Genomic DNA, 18,774 nt, shown 5'->3' on the forward strand with positions numbered 1-18,774 from the left:
GGGCAGCCCAATCTCCAGACCTGAACCCCATTGTAAACCTCTGGAATGTAATCAAGAGGATGATGGAGAGTCACAAGCCATCAAACAAAGAAGAACTGCTTACATGTTTGCGCCAGAAGCAGTGTGAATGACTGGTGGAAAGCATGCCAAGACGCATGAAAGCTGTGATTAAAAATCATGGTTATTCCACAAAATATTGATTTCTGAACTCTTCCTGAGTTAAAACATTAGTATTGCTGTTTCTAAATGATCATGAACTTGTTTACTTTGCATTATTTGAGGTCTGCAAGCAATGCATTTTTTTTTTGTTATTTTGAACAGTTCTCATTTTCTGAAAATAAATACAAAATTTTGTGCTTAGAAATTCGGAGTCATGTTGTCAGTAGTTTATAGAATAAAATAGCAATGTACATTTTACTCAAAAATATACCTATAAAGAGAAAAATCAGACAAACTTAAAAATTTGGAGTGGTCTCTTAATTCTTGCCAGAGCTGTATATCTGGCCCAGATTACGCAGACGGACTGCTTTTATGGGTGATGGCAATAATTTTTATAGTCAACCTAATTATTAAGTGTTCTCTAACATAACAGCAGACACCTAGGGTTATATGTGCGTTCACCTGCATTAAACGTTTTCTTTTCCAAAATGCAATTGTCTGAATGACATCAACAGTTTCTTCACATTTTGCACTTATCAAAGCATAAATCACTGTATGTGTATATATATATATATATATAAATATATAGAAAACAATAATGATAAAAACAAATATTTATGAATATTTAAACTTTTACAATAGACACTCAGTGATAAAGTTGTTGTTCTACTATGTGAATGAAAAAATAAATATGCATAGATTTCTTCTGTATGTCATTACGGTGACGGGTTATAACAAACGCTGCAGGTTGAACCCCTTGACCTTTTCCCGGTACAACTAAAAATGAGCAATGCTCAGTGTCATATATTTAATGCTTTAACAGCCTTTGCGAGATTGTTGTAAAACTGGGTCATGCTGTACGGAAAAAAAGATTCCACAACTGATTTCGGGAGGTAGCCACTAAGGTCTGTCTGGAAGAAACTTAAAACTTGTGTTTTCTCAGGTTCCCTGAAATACAAAGAATAATAGCAATAATGAGATAAGGATACCTAATAATTCCATATTCCTAGACACAAAGTGATTCTCCTTAAAGATAGGCGAGGATAAAAAAATCTACATTCCTCATATCCCCTATAATACGGTGAATATACCAGTAGGTTTTATAGTCACTTGAGGGTTTTTTTTGGTTTTGGGAAACCTCTATTCTTTGCCTGCAGTCTGTTTTAATACTACAAACTAAGCCTTACTCACCCTCCTAGGGTCCAGCACTAAGTCTCCACCGCTGCCCCGGGGTCTATGATTATCTGCAGCGCTGATGTTACGGTGACAGTGTTGCTGCCAATCAGTTTCAGTGAGCTCAGCAGCTTTGATCGGCTTGTGCTGTCTACTCAGGCGCAGCTGCTTAACTCACATATTGGCTGCAGTGCAGACTCCGCTCTGGACCTGGGGAGCAAGTAAAGATGTGGGGGTCACTGTCCCCCTGCAGCAGGGAGACAGAGGTTTCCAAATCTAGAAACTCTTTTAAAAGGGTTGCCCCAACCTATGAGGTTACAACCTACACAGCTTGCTTATCCCTGGGCGCCTCACATCTGGATGCCTGATAATTTACTAAGTTTCATGTGGTTTCCATGAGCATATTTTTTTATATAACTTTGATTAAAAAATGAAATATTTATCTGTATATGCATGGGCATGATTCCACCCCAACTCAATGCCGTCCAAATGTGCCATCCTTGACATGTGATGTCTGTGTGGTCAAATGATGTGTCAGTATTGTCCCTGGCTTATCTAACATGGCTACATGAATATGATGCGCCAAAAGCTGCACATTTATAAGCAGAATTGTGATTGGGTGAAAGGACATGGAAGAAAACTCGCTCGGCTTCAGACCCCCATCTATTAGCTGTGGGAGCAAGCCTCCTATCGCAAGCAAGTATTACAACCCCTCTAAGGAAGCTAACGAGTATTGCAGATTCTGCTATCTAATATCTACGGGTGGCTTTACAAGTATGGAATTACATCAATTACAAATTCATGACATTAATATTGCGCTGACAAGCACATACTCTGCAATACTGCAGCACATTCAGCAGGATCCATGATTAAGACGTTTCATTTTAATTGCCCTCATATACTGGATCAGTGGAGGCAAATAATAGGAAACCACAAAGTAGTAAATATCTGCTGACACCCAATCCATTATATTGCTTAATCTGATTTACAATTTTAGAAGACCCTCAGAGCATTAATTGCCCAGGAAATCTCACCCTCATTGATTAGTTGTTACATTAAATGATTTATAAGATAACATGTTTCTCCAAGAGCTTCAGTAACAAAACTGTGCTAAAGCACCACAATGGCCGGTCAGCACGACAAGTGCAAGTGTACATGTGGCGTTCAGTTCATGTTCCTTGGTATCATTAGTGCAACTTGTGCGGCAGCACAGGGGCCCAAGAGGGATTGGAGCTCATTTCTACCTCCAAAGCAGGTTCAATTTTGCATTTTTAGGAGCTCTTGGGCTGCAAATGGCCCATATATTGTTCTTGCACAGGGGCTTTTTTTCTGCCTGTGTCCACCAGTGCATTAAACCAAAGCATTTAGCAAGTTCAGGTCCAGGTGATTTTGGACCTTAAGAACCAAATGAAGTGTAACCATTTTCAGTCCACAGCTATAACGTTATGATTTGTGAGCTTTCAATGTAATTTTTGTGTTGTTTTCTTTTCTGATCAATGTACAAGTGTAAAATTTTAAGGTTCATAAATGGATAAAATTGCAAAGTGCTTGTAAAAACAAGCAATTCTCCAATTTACCCATTTATTAAAAATTTTCTCCGTTCCCAAAAACGGAGGGATTTTTAATTATAAGCTCATTGCTTAGGTTACCGGCCACCCTGCAGTGCAAACCTGGCCAGCTACCTAGGTAAGGAGCATGCACGCAAGGAGGCTCTATATTTTAGGGCCTGCTCGCTCCACTCTGCAACTGTCCGGATTGCTGAATCCGACCTGCCTGTTTTCTCCTGTGCTTTTCCCATGTAGCATAGATAAAACTGCTTCTGCTAGCAGCCTGGAAGAAGAGAGTGCAGATCGGACCAGTGACGCAGCCATGCCGCTGGCCCAAACTATCAATCTTCAGGTGCACACTGCCCCCAGCGAAGCAGAAAGCTACAACTAGAGAAATACCTATAAAGTTTGAAAACTAGCGAAAATAAATGTTTTTAACCTTGTAATTTATTTTAGCAGGAATCCTAAAAAAGGCTTTTGGGTTGTCTTCCTCTGCTGTCAATTTTAAAGGGAACCTGTCACCCCCAAAATCGAAGGTGAGCTAAGCCCACTGGCATCAGGGGCTTATCTACAGGGAAAGGTCAGAGAGGCACAGCGCCTGTGAGGCCCCGGACCGCTACGCCCATCGGATCGGACCGCCAGCCCAGGTGAGTATAATCTAACCTCTTTTTCTCATCTTTCAGGATACATCAGGGGCTTATCTACAGCATTACAGAATGCTGTAGAAAAGCCCGTGATGCCGGTGGGCTTAGCTCACCTTTGATTTTGGGGGTGACAGGTTCCCTTTAACAGGGAAAAGAACAAGCAGGTGAGGTGTGGTCTAGACTCACCAGAGGCTTCCCCATGCTTATGCACGGGCCACTTTGATTGCAGATACGGAAGGAGCAGCAGCAGAACAGAAGGCATTAGCTATAGTGACACTAAAAATGTATAGTCACATCTACTGAGTGGAGGTCGCTTTAGAGTTCACATAAGAGAAATTCTAGCTTGCTTACCCAGGAACAGGAGCACAGAAACAACCACAAGAATGGTTAAACCCTCTGACGAAGTGTCGCTGGGGAGGGCAGCTTAGATGCTCCACATTTGTAGCTATAACAATATATAAAATAAGTGTTAATATATTTTATACTGAAATAACAATTCCAGAGCATCACAACAAAACTGCATTCAATGTTTATTTGCAGTGTAGTTTTATGGATACTGGTACATTTTCTGCTGCATCCCGTGCAGTGAATTACCTAAGCTTGTACCTGGTTCACAACCAGGCAAACCATTGACCATTAGAGTCAATGGGTAATTTAGCAAAGGTGCCTGCCAGCAGCTTTCCCTATGCTCAGGTGATTTATCTACTTGCTTGTAAAGGGTTGAGAGATAAGGCTGGATTTATATCCCCCACTAATGCCCTTGGTGCTAACAGAGAGACAAACTTTACCATGACAAATCCACCTCTCATGGAAAAGGTAAAAACGGAGGCGTTACACATCCTACAAGACGGACAAAATATTTACTACACAACATAATTATGTAGTTTAGAACTGGCCTGTACTAACCATTAGACGTTATGGTACCATCTTCGTATCTTTTGATCATTACAACATCTACAAAATCCCGAGGAGAAATAATGCCCATGGCAGCTGATGGTGTCACTGTCCGGCAAATAGTGACCTCCTAGAAGAGACAAAATAACATATTTCTCTTGTAATTATAGATTTCTCTATGTAATATTCATGGCTTAAAAGTGTAGGGGTATTAGTATTACCAATGAGTTTAAGTAAAATAATGTGTGCTAGATAATCTCATAATACATCTTAAAGGGAATCTGTCACCGATTTTGGCCCTATAAGCTGCGGCCACCGCCATCAGGGGCTAATCTACAGCATTCAGCAATGTAACCTGAAAGATAAGAAAAACAAGTTAGATTATACTCACCCAGAGGCGGTTCGGGTCCAGCGCCTCCCATCTTCATGCTATGACGTCCTCTTCCTTGCTGCTGTTGCGGTTCCAGCGCAGGCATACTGATTTGCCCTGTTGAGGGCAGAGCGAAGTACTGCAGTGCGCAGGCACCGAGAAAGGTCAGAGAGACCCGGCACCTGCGCACTGCAGTACTTTACTCTGCCCTCAACAAGGCAAATCAGTATGCCTGCACAGGAGCCACAACAGAAGCAAGGAGGATGACGACATCGTATGTAGATGGAAGGCGCCGCACCCGGACCGCGACGCCCATCGGACACGAACCGAACCGAACCAGGACCGCCCCTGGGTGAGTATAATCTAACTTGTTTTTCTTATCTTTCAGGTTACATCGGGGGCTTATCTACAGCATTACAGAATGCTGTAGATAAGCCCCTGATGGCGGTGGCCGCAGTTTATTGGGCCAAAATGAGGTGACAGATTCCCTTTAATAGTGGTGAGAGCTGCATTCTTCTCATACGGATTCCAAATCCTTTGCATGGATTTCTTCAGGAGTGCACTTCTCCTCAGCTTCCATTTGCCAGGGGATGACACCATCATCACACGCTCCTGAAGATTGACAATTTGGGCCAGGAGTATAGTTGTGTCGTTGGCCTGAACTGTGTACTCAACCAATGATGCGATTAAAGGCAGTTTTGCCTCTGCCACCTCAGAGGAGTGCAGGGACACTGAAATTAGCAATTAGCCGGCTCTTGGGCAGTAATGGCAAGCTTTAAGGTTAAGAACTTGCTAGCACTTTACTCCTTGCCTAAGAGGTCAGCCACCGCTGAAACACCAAGGGAGAGACCGGTAACCTAGGTAAATAGCAATAAGCTATTGTCAGGACTCTGAACATTTTTTACCTTTTGTGCATTACTGCCCTTTTCCAACATGGCGTCTTTGGTCTCATATGCACTTGTCTTCCTGCTATAAAACTCCACCACAGCCTTCAGTCTGTGCTAGATTATTCTGCTTTGCATCCAGCTCCTGATTACTCCCTGGCCTTGCACCTGCACCTGCTCCTGTGAACCTGTGTGGTGATCCTGCCGCTCTGCTCTGAGTTCCTGCTGCATACACAAGTTTCCAGTAATCCTCCTTCATCTGCTGCTCGTGTTACTTCCATCTGCATTTGCTGGACATGTAAGCTGTTGCTGCTCTGCAAAAGCTGAGACTATTAACCAGGCCTCCCTGGTTGAGCTAAGATATGATTTGTACTGCCTAATAGCATATCTATCTGTGTCTGGACTAAGTCAAGGATCTATTCGTGTCAAGTTTCCTCAAGTATAACTGTGCTTCATAGACTTTCTGTTTGTTTGCATCTACCTCTGAAGTCTCCTATTGACTGCTAAGCTGCGTTTATTATTTGCACCAAGTGTTGTGGACTTGAGTTTCTCTCTGCACCTGCTTGAATCACCATGTGATAATATAAACTTTACCACTTATAAAACTGTGTCCTGTTGTCTTGTTCCACGCAAAGAGTCTCCTGAATTATCCCCTATAATTATTACAGCTATATAATTGAAAAGATGAAAGGAGATTTGTATTAATTATTTTTATAAACACTGAAATTTTACCCATTTAACAAGATTAGATAATATTATTAATAATAATAAATTCCCACTGACTGTAGCAACTGGAGAAATCTAAAGTGCTCTTGTCTGGCCACCATGTAACACTATACCCCATGCTAATTTTGGCTTTTCCCCCAAAATAAACCATATGGCAGTGTATTGGGAGCTGTATGCATAGCAATCAGCTGATCATGTGGGCACGCCATATTGGGCAATGATGACAGATCACGCTCATATTACTATTTTTAATCAAAATGTTGTATACCACATCAAGACCAAGGTCCCCATTATAGGTCAATAAGGACAGTAGGGTGCCATTGATGTCCATTTAGTGGTGACTTCTGTAAGCGATGTGGCTCTCATAGCAAATGGCCACAACAAAACTAAACTGACACATAGATGGGTTGTCTCTGGTGAGGCAGCACCTCAATATTAGCACAGTAAATAGGACACGCTTAGCCTATCTCTAGCAATACCTAGCAGCAACCAGGAATGTATCATTCTGTACCAATGCAAGAAATACAAAGAATACCCCTGTACACCCTGCAGTACCATTGCAAATGTTAAAGAGGTTGTCTGGCCTTAGGCTACAAGTCTGCAGTTACTTTATGTGACTGCAGACTTGTGAATCCTCACATTGCATGCACTGGGAGGATTCTCCGGTGCCAGGAGCAGCCAGTCATGTGACAAAAAGTATATGGTATGCAGGCTCCCAGGCACATTCCAACTAGACTGTACCCGACCTCTCTCGATACACTTGAACTGAGTTTGGCCATGCCCATTTATTCAGCACGTGATCAAATGTATGCAAATCACATACGTGAAGTCACGAGTCTCCAGCTCTCGTCTCTGGCACCAGAGAATAGTCACAGCGGGCGTTATCTGAGGATTCACAATTCTGTAGTCACAAAGAGTGACTGCAGACTTGTAGCTTAAGACTGGACGACCCCTTTAAGTTCACCTGGAAGATTTAGCTATTAAACATGTTATGAAATGTAACGGCCATCGAGCTCAACCTAGTGAGGTCATTTGAGATGCAGTCCAGAAATGACTTCTTCCCTTTATCTAATCTTTTTGTACTCACATCAGTAACAGTTTCCAAAAGCTGAAAATCATCCACATTACTATCCCACTTCACCCTCAGGCCGCCAGCCTCTGGTTTTAAACATTTCCAAACATCTTCTGGATTAGCCGCCACTGAGCCTTCACCTTTGTATCTACATGTGAAACAAAACAGGATCATGTTAGGCCCCTTCACACCATGATGTTATCTTTATTTCTGAATTTTTTTTTTTGCCAAAAGAAAAATGTAAGTGCAAGCCACTGTGTTATGGGAACTTTTCACAATCATTTTTATTACATTAAAAAAGAAAAATGACAGCAGTGAAAAAGCACACGGCAAAATATTAGTCACAATAACAGTAAAGTATAAATGTATATAGTCCATTATTCACAGAAATGCAAGAAGTAATACACGTATTCATATTTATAAGATACAGTCTCATAGATTTACTAAGTTAAATGTGCTATAATTCGGGCTCATTTTGTTCTATAAAACAGTCTTATATAATGTGCACTGTATCAAGGTTACTATTCTATTCCGGCCCCCCCACGGATAACACCAGAAGGTGGAGACGTGGGGTCACATACCATGCTTTGCTATCTTAAACCTTATCTTTTCCTTGCCCACTCAGGAAGGTGTGAAGCTAAAGTGTATAAGATTACTACACTAACCAGACAGACAAGGGTAGACAGACAGGGAAGAAAGAAAATTACAATCATACAAATACACTCACAAAACAACAGGGGAACACAGGGGGGGAATAGGTAGGAGAAACCAAATAAGAGAGGATGAGGATAAACATGCAAACCAACTCCAAGCAGAAATCTCCTGAACAACTCTCCAACCACCTACTCCAAACACTGAATTTCTCCTCCAACTTCTAGTCAAGAAGTAGAACTAACACTGGCAACTCTCAAGTGCCAGTGGCCAACATATATACCAGAGGGGAGTGGCCAACACAGAACAGCTGAAACAATTCAGGATGGAGAGCTTCAGGACATCAACTGAACTGATTAACCCTTTCCATGACAGAGCAAGGAAAACCTGCAGTTTAACAGGTTGGTGAAATCTTCTGGCCCCTCTCTGTTGCGGTGTCCCAGTGACAATAGTCTGGTGAGATGAGACCAAAATTGAACTCTTTGGATGCCATAATACACACCTGAAATTCTCACCAGGTTGTTACTGGCATCTGGTGAGAATTTCATGTCAATAGCGCCTTTAGAAATATATTTACTTACAAAGTTGGTGACGTGTTCAATACTTAATTCAACCACTGTATATGTATCCAAACGTGATGTGAAAGAGAATACAAAACTTCTTTCTAAACTGCCAATATCTTAAGACAGTAGCACTGCAAATGTCCAGCAAAAATAAGTTATCACCTATCTACTGAATACTGAAAATCAGTAGGCATCTGACTGCTGGAACAAAAGAAAAATGAACAAAAAGAGGCACTTTTATATTTGTAAGAATTGGGGAGCAGTGCACATACTTGACCGCTGCTCCATTCATTCATTACAGGGCGAGCACTGCGCTCGAAGTCCTATAGAGAATGAATGGAGTGGTGGTTGAGCATTTCCACTGCTGCCCAAGTCTATTGGGGACAAAAGTGTCCCGTTCTGAAAATTGGTGGGAGTCTCAGTGGTCGGACACCAGGTAGATATACTGTATACTGAATGCACCATAATTCTAGCTTCATTACTTACAAGTTCCCAGTGAACTCAGTTGATGGCCTCCAGTAGACAGCGACATCACCCTATAGAGAAAATACACAACACCATAAACTACTGACAAGTCGTGAATTTGTATAATGCGAGCACAACTAGTTACTGATTGTACCTCTGCAACATTTCGGTAATTATCAACTAATGTATTCCTATCCAGTGTGTGTATGTAAATGACATCTACGGTAAGTCCCAAGGTCTGATATTTTAGTACACAAAGGCATGTTTCCAGCTCTGTACACATTGTATCATGAACTTACAGCATATTAGATTGACCAATGTGCATCTTTTACTGTGATAATTTTCAAATTTTGAGAATCGGATATAAAACAGCAAACAGCGTAATACTTTCATGACATGTTATTGTGCACATACAGTGGATTGCAAAAGTATTCCCCCACTTAATCCTTCAGGTGCTTCACAGGAATTTTTGGAATGTTTTTTTAAAAAATTAACATTTACATTTTTTTCACAAAAAAAATACTTCAGATCCAATTTTTTTTATTTTACCAAGGGTATCAGGAGAAATTGGATCCCAAAAGTTGTGCAAATTGTCCTGAGTACACTGATACCCCATATGTGGGGGTAAACCGCTGTTTGGGCACAAGGCAGAGCTCGGAATAGAAGGAGCACCGTATTACTTTTTCAACGCAAAATTGGCTGGAATTGAGATTGGACGCCATGTCGAGTTAGCAGAGCCCCTGATGTGCCTAAACAGTGGTAACCCCCCACAAATGACACCATTTTGGAAACTAGACCACCCCAAGGAACTTATCTAGATGTGTGGTGAGCACTTTGAACCCCCAAGTGCTTCACAGAAGTTTATATCGTAGAGCCGTAAAAATAAAAAATCATATTTTTTTCACAAAAATGATCTTTTCGCCTACAATTTTTTATTTTCCCAAGGGTAACAGGAGAAATTGGACCACAAAAGTTATTATGCAATTTGTCCTGAGTATGCCTATACCCCATATGTGGGGGTAAACCACTGTTTGGGTACACAGCAGAGCTCAGAAGGGAAGGAGCACCATTTTACTTTTTCAACGCAGAAATGGCTGGAATTGAGATCGGACGCCATGTCGCATTTGAAGAGCCCCTGACATGCCTAAACAGTGGAAACCCCCCGATTCTAACTCCAACCTTAACCCCAACACACCCCTAAACCTAATCCAAACCCTAACCATAACCCTAACCCCAACCCTAATGCAAATCCTAACCCCAACTCTAGCCCCAACCCTAACCCTAACTTTAGCCCAACTCACTTTAGCCCAACTCTAACCCTAATGGGGAAATGAAAATAAATACATTTTTTTATTTTATTATTTTTCCCTACCTAAGGGGGTGATAAAGGGGGGTTTGATTTACTATTTTTTTTTATTTTGATCACTGTGATAGGGTCTATCAGTGATCAAAATGAACCAAAAGGAAAAAGTCTCCTATTGTTGCTGGGTGCTGGCCGGCAGATCTAGACGGGTGCACTGTGCATGCGCCTGCCATTTTCTCCTGGAAGAAGAAGCCGGCAGCCCGGGGGACTTCAGGGGGGCCTGTAGGGACAACGGAGGTACTGGGGGTGATCGGGGGACCAGGGGATCCTATTTCTCTCTCCTCTTATGTGAAAATAAATGGAAAATCAGACTTTAATTTGTGGTCGCCATTATACCGTTAATAACAACGGTCACAACATCGGGGTCGGCAAAAACCAACCCGAATCATGTTTTCTGGGGTCTCAGCTACATCCAGCAACCGAGACCCTGGACAAATTCCGACGCTGGGGGCGCTATAAACTTAAACCTCAGTGCCGTTAAAAAGCGACGCTGTGGTTTAAGTACCCTTAACTGCCGCCGTTAAAAGGCGTATCGGCGGTCATTAAGGGGCTAAATGTAACATCATTCTCTCCTGCTCGCGCTGATCGCCGGCAGAGCAGGGGAGAATGATGAGAGCCGTGTTCAGCACCCGGCGCCGGGGAACATCGCTTACTGCAATGCTTCTTCCCTGGCGCCCGTCCGTGTGGTACCGATGCAGCACACACATGCCACACGTGTGCCGCAAATATTACACACACGGACACTGACATCTCTGGTACCGGAAATATCAGGACATGTGAAAGAGGCCTTATAGCAGGTTTTTATGTTTGGCAGCTGTCGCGCTAATAGACACTTCTTATTGCAAAAAATAGTTTTTGCATTGCCACATTTTGAGAGCTACAATTTTTCCATATTTTGGTCCACATAGTCATGTGAGGTCTTGTTTTTTGCGGGAGGAGTTGACATTTTTTATTGGTATAATTTTCGGGCATGTGACATTTTTTGATTGTTTTCTACTCCGATTTTTGTGAGACAGAATGAGCAAAAACCAGCAATTCATGAGTTTCTTTTGGGGGGGCGTTTACACCGCTCCGCGTGTGGTAAAATTGATAAGGCAGTTTTATTCTTTGGGTCAGTACAATTACAGCTATACCTCATTTATATCTTTTTTTATGTTTTGGCGCTTTTATATAATAAAAACTATTTTATAGAAAAAACAATGCATTATCATCATACCGCCGAACAAAAAGTGGAATAACACGCGATCAAAATGACGGCTATAAATAAACATGGTACCGCTGATAACATCATCTTATCCCGCAAAAAATGAGCTGCCATACAGCATCATCAGCGAAAAATTAAAAAAGTTATAGCTGTCAGAATAAAGTGATGCAAAACCAATTATTTTTTGCCTTTTTTTTAATGGTGTTCACTAAAGGGGTTAACTAGTGGGACAGTTTTAAAGGTCAAGTCATTACAGACGCGGCAATATTAAATATGTGTACTTTTATTTAGATTTTTTTTATTCAAATATTGATTTATTGGTAGAATAAATATTGATTTTATTATTATTTTTTTATATTTTTACAATTATTTTAAAAATTTTTTTTTACTTCATTCTATGTTTTACACTTTGTCCCACTATGGGACACTCATTTTTTGCAGGCTGATCGCTTCTATAGCATGCAGATGAAGCATCATCTGCATGCTATAGAAACTGTCAGCGCTGCACTCAGTGCACTGACCTGAGAGACTTCCTGACATGCACTTCGCATGATAGGAAGTCTCTCAGCTCTGGAGACCCGGATGTCATCATGACAACATCGGGTTACCATGAGAGCGATCGGGACCCCGTGTCATGCCACGGGGTCTCCGATCCAAAGGCAGAGGGGCTGTTAGACCTCTGCCTGCTCCCGGAATGCTGCAATCGTGTTCGATCTCAGTATTCCGGGAGTTAAAGTGCCGGGAGCGGTCCGTAACCGCTCCTGGCATTTAGTGCCAGGTGTCAGCTGTAAGAATCGGCTGACACCCAGCCGCGATCGGCCACATTCCACGTGTACGCGGCCAGTCGCTAATGATGTACTATTCCGTCCATGGAAATTAAGACCCAAGTCACATGGAAGGAATAGTACGTCTGAGGTCTGAGAGGGGTTAAATATTTTTGTAATCCGATTTGTGTGTGATGCATCAGCACTGAGTAGTCTAAGTTTCTGAAGTGAAGTGAGAACAATATAGGCAAAAATTTAATTTATGAGATCAAATAACTAAAAATTGGCATGTGCATATGTATTCACACCTTTTGCAATAAAGCCCCCCAAAATTTCTGGTGCAAGTAATTACCTTCATAAGTCACATGGTTAGTGAAAGGAAGTCCACCTGTGTGTAATCTAAGCATCACATGTCTGTCAGTATATACACTTTACCTTTTCTGAAAGGACACAGAGGCTGCAACACCATTTAGCAATAGGCACCACTAACCAAACCCCACCATAAAGACCAAGGAGCTCTCCAAACAAATCATGGACAAAGATGTTGAGAAGTACAAGTAAATGCAGAAAAAAAGGAGGCATACAAGGAGAAACATTATAAAGAAATCGCCAAAATGAACAGTGGAACACTCAGTCTCATCTCCATCATCATCAATTCACGAAGAGGAGGACAAATTTTCTGCACCACCAGTGAAAAAATCTTGTGCAGGTCGTAGATTAAAACCTCTTGATCACACACTCACGGCTACATGGGATCGAGAACAACTCTCCATTCGACAAGCAAGTACTTCATTTATTCCAACTGTAAAAAGCTTTGGTCACGATGTTTCATGCATTTCCATATCTCCATCTACCGTTTTCCGAGCTCGGGCGATTAACAGAAGACAAATGGCTGAGAACATGGAAAAGTCACTGTTTGAAAATCCTCATTTACTCTTACATTGGGATAGTGAATTGTTGCCTGAGGGAGTGTCAAAACTCTAGAAGATAGAGCTGCTGTTCTTGAAACTGGAAAAGATTTTGAGCATTCGCTTGGCGTACCTGTTGCCCAGAAAGGTACTGGTGAGCTAATGGCTGAAGTTGTTATTCAGGAGGTGGACCGATTCGCGCTACGTGACCTTATCATTGGTATATCTTTCGATACAACTGCATCTAATACAGGAATGATCCAAGGAGCATGTATCAGAATTGAAACTGAATTTGGGAGACCATTGTTGTGGTTGGCTTGCCGCCACCACACCCACAAATTAATCTTGAAAGAAGTGTTTGGTAACTGTTGTAACATCCCATCAAGTTGTCCTGACATCCAGATTTTCCGAAAGTTCCAAAATCAGTCGAATTCAGTTGATAAGAAGTCCTATTTCATGATGTTAGATGAAGAAAATCCCATTCAAGGTTTTCTAGAAGAACAACATGTGAAAATAGTGGACTACCTCCACAATGTCTTGCAAGATGGCAGTCATCCAAGAGAAGATTACAAAGAGCTATTAGAACTATCATTTCTATATCTTGGAGGCTGGGATGAAAACTATTTCGAATTTAGGGTTCCAGGGGCTCTGACTGAAGCAAGGTGGATGGCAAAGGCCATATATGTACTCAAAATTGTGCTATTCACTAAACAATTGCATATTTCTAATACCGAATTGAAAGTAATAAGAAAAGTAGCACGTTTTGTCTATCTAATATATGTCCGCTTTTGGCACGAGGCAGTTGTAAGCCGATGGGTTCCAAAGAATGATTTGGAGATGCTACAGCTTTTGCAATATTATCCAGATAAAAATGTCTGGGAAAGTGCCCTCACAGTGGCTAAGAGTCACATTTGGTATCTGTCAGAAACTAACATAGGATTGGCATTTTTGGATGAACGTATCAGTCAGGCTGAGAAGGATAAGATGTTTGAAAATTTAAGAATGAAACCTGCAAAAAAAAAAAAGGAGCTGAAACAGTTAGAAGGTAAAAAACTAGTTTTTGAAGGAAAAGACCTCAGCGATTTTGTTACAAGAAAAACAAAGACATTCTTTGAATTGAATTTTGGGATCCACGATGTAGAAAAATATTGCAGTGATACAATAAGAAGCTCCATCAATGCTCTTAAGGTGGTGAATGACATCACAGAAAGGGGCATTGCTCTGATAAAGAAGTTTAATAATTCAATCAGAGATGAACAACCGAAACAGTTCTTGTTAAGAGTTGTCGAGTATCATAGAAAAGCCGTCACCAAGCGAACAAAAGAAGGAGTTGCATCTTTCACAGCACATTAGTGTAAATCATTTAATACGTATGATACTGCCTATCAATGTTACTGTTTATTGTCACTATTATTCTAAGTTTTTAATTGTTTGAATTTCTAATAAAAAATACATAACATTGAAAATCTGTTTTTTTGCGTGCTTTTATTAAACTGATAAAAGTGTGCAACCTCTAAACATAGTTCGATCATCTTGAAAATTGGCATATATACTTTTTCCATTAGTGAGACTCAGGGCGTAAGCAAAGTCTGCAAAAATTTGACATTTTAATTTTTACCATACAAAATGAAATACCCTACTGTCCATGTTGAAAACTGTTTATCCCAGAGACATGGATTACGGTGTCAGACAGAACGACGAAAAGGTGAGGGACATTGTTGTTTTTTATTTTTATTTGACTACAAGAGACAAAGGATTCAATGGAATTGGCATAAGGTGAGTATAAAGGTGTTTTTTAAATAACTAATGCTCCAGAAGACCACTGCTCAAGAGGACCACTGCTTCACAAGACCAATGCTCAAGAGGACCACTGCTCCAGAAGACCACTGCTGTAGAAGACCACTGCTGAAGAGGACCAAGGCTCCAGAGGACCACTGCTCAAGATGACTGCTCCATAAGACCACTGCTCAAGAGAACCACTGCTGTAGAAGACCACCACTGAAGAGGTTCAAGGTCCCAGAGGACACCGCTCAAGAGGACCACTGCTCAAGAGAACCAATGCTCCAGAAGACCACTGCTCAAGAGAACCACTGCTGTAGAAGACCACTGCTGAAGAGGACCAAGGTTCCAGAGGACACCGCTCAAGAGGATCACTGCTCAAGAGGACAAAGGCTCCAGAAGACCACTGCTTGAGAGAACCAAGGCTCTAGAGGACCAATGCTCGAGAGGACCAAGGCTCCAGAGGACCACTGCTCAAGAGGACCACCGCTCAAGAGGACCACTGCTCCACCAAACCACTGCTCAAGGAAACCAAGGCTCCAGAAGACCACTGCTCAAGAGGACCACCGCCCCACAAGACCACTTTTCAAGAGTACCAAGGCTCCAGAAGACCACTGATCCACAAGACCACTGCTCAAGAGAGCCAAGGTTCCAGAAGACCACTGCTTCACAAGATCAATGCTCAAGAGGACCACTACTTCCAAAGACCACTGCTCAGGAGAACCACTGCTCCAGAGAACCACTGCTCCAGAGAACCACTGCTGAAGAGGAACAAGGCACCAGCAGTGCTCCAGAGAACCACTGCTGAAGAGGAACAAGGCACCAGAAAACAACTGAAGCAGTTGTTTTCTGGTGCCTTGTTTCTCTTCAGCAGTGGTTCTCTGGAGCACTGCTGGTGCCTTGTTCCTCTTCAGCAGTGGTTCCTCTTCAGCATTGCTCCAGAGAACCACTGCTGAAGAGGAACAAGGCACCAGAAAACAACTGCTTAAGAGGAACAAGGCTCCAGAGGACCACTGCTGAAGAGAACCAAGGCTACAGAAGACCACTACTCAAGAGGACCACCGCTCCACAAGACTACGGCTCCAGAAGACCACTGCTCAAGGGGACCACTGCTCAAGAGGAGCATTTTGATTGGTTTAACTATACTTACTAACTTAGAAATCTATAAGTACATTGTGATCTTAAGACAAAGGCTAAAGGCCCCGTCACACTTAGCGACGCTAAAGCGATCCCGACAACGATACGACCTGTCAGGGATCGTTGCTGCGTCGCTATGTGGTCGCTGGTGAGATGTGAAACAGTGAGATCTTCCCAACGACGCTGCAGCGATGCGGTGACCTGTAGCGACCTGTACAACGATGTCATTGGTCGTTGTGACCCTGTCACATGGCAGCTATTATGACGATTCAGACCTCGATGAGGGACGTCCTGTGTGACGTTGTAGTCACACAGGCGTGCATTTGTGTTGCCTTTTCCGCGCCCATTCAGTTCTGATTGGTGGTCGCTACTGCGTTCTGATTGGTGGCGGCCTTGCCTTATGAGGCGACACAATAGCCCTACCGTGCACAAAATATAGGTGTCAGAAGAACCGTTGAAGAATAGATAAATCGAAGAGGAGTCGCAGGCCGGAGAACTCTACAACGATCTGCAAACCACCACGCGGTCAGGAACAAAGGATGGAAGCGCTACTATGTCGCCTTCTGTTGAAGGCATGACCGCCAATCAGAACACAGTAGCGACCACCAATCGGAGCGGAGGGGTGCGGAAAAGGCAACGCAAATGCACGCCTATGTGTCGGTGTCTGAGTCGTCAACAAGGTCGTTGGTAAGGTGTCAAACAGCGATGTGTGCTACCAAGCGGGACCTCAACGATCAAAAAAAGGTCCAGGCCATTCCGACACGACCAGCGATCTCACAGCAGGGGCCTGGTCGCTGCTACGTGTCACACATAGCGAGATCGCTACTGAGGTCGCTGTTGCGTCACAAAACTTGTGACTCAGCAGCGATCTCGCTAGCGACCTCGCTTAGTGTGACGGGGGCTTAAGTCCACACCAGCATTAGAAATGTTTTTGCTCTGTTATAGGCAAAGGAAAATGGAAATAATTCAGGAAATGGATCTGACGTCAGACCCCAAAGACTGCTAAGTTACTGTTCTTGTGTCTGCCATTTTACCACAAAAAAGCCAGAAAAAATGTATTTTCTTGTGCCAAAAATGACAGATCCTGAGATGAATCCTTGGGTTTTTTTGTGCATTCTTTGTTACCTGCGTTTTACTATACCGGCTGCGTCTACGGGATATCTCATGCACACTGCTTGTTTTTTTTCATCCTCAGTATTTTGTGCAAAACCTTGGGTTTTGCAGAATAGAGCATGTCACTTCATTCATCGTTTTTCATTCATTGAAAGCAGTGGGTGGTGAAAAAAACACAGAAAAAAACCCACAGTAATCAGGTTTTGCTACGATTTTGGTGCCAAAACCTGTTTTTTTTTTTTGTTTTTGTTTTTTTTTGGGGGGGGGGGGAATAGGTAAATGTAGCATGACAAAAACACAGCAAAAAAAGGCACTAAAAATGCAGCTAAAAACGCAACATAAAATAAGCAAAACCTACTGACAAGAGAGCGGGTTGCGGAGATAAATGCACCAAAAATGGAATGTGTGAATAGTTTGAGGAAAACGTCAATGAAGATACAGTATATAGATTAGCTATACTGTATATGGGATCGATGATGGATGGATGGATAACTAATATACGGTAGATAGATGACACTCAGACGCGCTCCCCCTGCAGGATGTGTTCATTATTACAGCTAGGAACATCGGATTCCATTTCCGCGATGAGTCAGTTTATTAACCCCCTCGCACCCGGCCGGCTTCTCGAACAGAACATAGCGCAGATGTACTACAGACCTGTGCCCACTCCCACTGTTGTCAGACCACCGCGCTCAGCATGCCCTACTCCTTCTGGCCATATACCAGGTCATGACATGCTGGGCGCCGTAGTTTCCCCTCACAGACGGAGGATGCCGCAGCCATGCCTTTGCTTACAGTTTTCTTGCAGAGCTTCCACCCCGCCTCGTCCTTGCTGTAGGAGAGCAGCTTTTCAGCCGCAGTAGCGGCCGCCTCCGTGTAGTCCATGGTGTGAGGAGGCTCAGGTGCCGGTAATGGTGGAGGCGCCGGGCACAGCTGGAGGAGGCGGCTCTGCGGCACGTCCGTCCCCTCACCTCATGTCTCCGCGCCTCCTCTACACCAGGGCTGGACGCCAGGCCTTAGCTCCATAGCTGCATAGGCTCCTCACGGCCGACCGCGGCCCCGTACTAGTGAGACGTGGCAGTGGCGACAGTCACCACATCATTACACAGGGATGTGAGGGAAAGCAGGGGATGTAAAGTGTCCACTACAGGGCCGTCCTATGGGGTCTAGCGGTGAGAGGAAAGTGTGCGCTAATAAGAAATGGCACAACACCCACCATGTGTAATATCTACCGTGTACAATACCCACCGTGTGTAATACCCACCATGTGTAATATCTACCATGTGTAATATCTACCATGTACAACACCCACCGTGTGTAATATCTACTGTGTACAATACCCACCATGTGTAATATCT

At 42.8% G+C, this 18,774-nt stretch overlaps 1 protein-coding gene across 1 annotated transcript; it reads right to left on the reverse strand.

Moving 5' to 3' along the window:
* Positions 1-758: 758 nt before the first annotated feature.
* On the reverse strand, positions 759-18,454 carry STARD5 (StAR related lipid transfer domain containing 5). Its single transcript, XM_077263618.1, has 6 exons — positions 18,212-18,454; positions 9,170-9,219; positions 7,485-7,617; positions 4,430-4,547; positions 3,875-3,968; positions 759-1,107 (listed from the first exon to the last, which is right to left on the reverse strand). Exons 1-6 carry the CDS (start codon positions 18,299-18,301, stop codon positions 960-962), a joined length of 633 nt encoding a protein of 210 aa, XP_077119733.1. The 5' UTR covers positions 18,302-18,454; the 3' UTR covers positions 759-959.
* Positions 18,455-18,774: the final 320 nt, after the last annotated feature.

This window comes from Ranitomeya variabilis, chromosome 5, assembly GCF_051348905.1.
Source record: "Ranitomeya variabilis isolate aRanVar5 chromosome 5, aRanVar5.hap1, whole genome shotgun sequence".
NCBI lineage: Eukaryota > Metazoa > Chordata > Amphibia > Anura > Dendrobatidae > Ranitomeya > Ranitomeya variabilis.

Bases quoted from the DNA above. Each gene is read 5' to 3' on its own strand.
- STARD5 (XM_077263618.1), bottom strand. From the start codon at position 18,301: ATGGACTACACGGAGGCGGCCGCTACTGCGGCTGAAAAGCTGCTCTCC. The intron at 9,220-18,211 runs GTAAGCAAAGGC...TTTTCTCTATAG, and splicing joins GGAAGCTCTGCAAGAAAACT to GGTGATGTCGCTGTCTACTG. The intron at 1,108-3,874 runs GTAAGCAAGCTA...TTTGTATTTCAG, and splicing joins TTCTGTGCTCCTGTTCCTGG to GGAACCTGAGAAAACACAAG.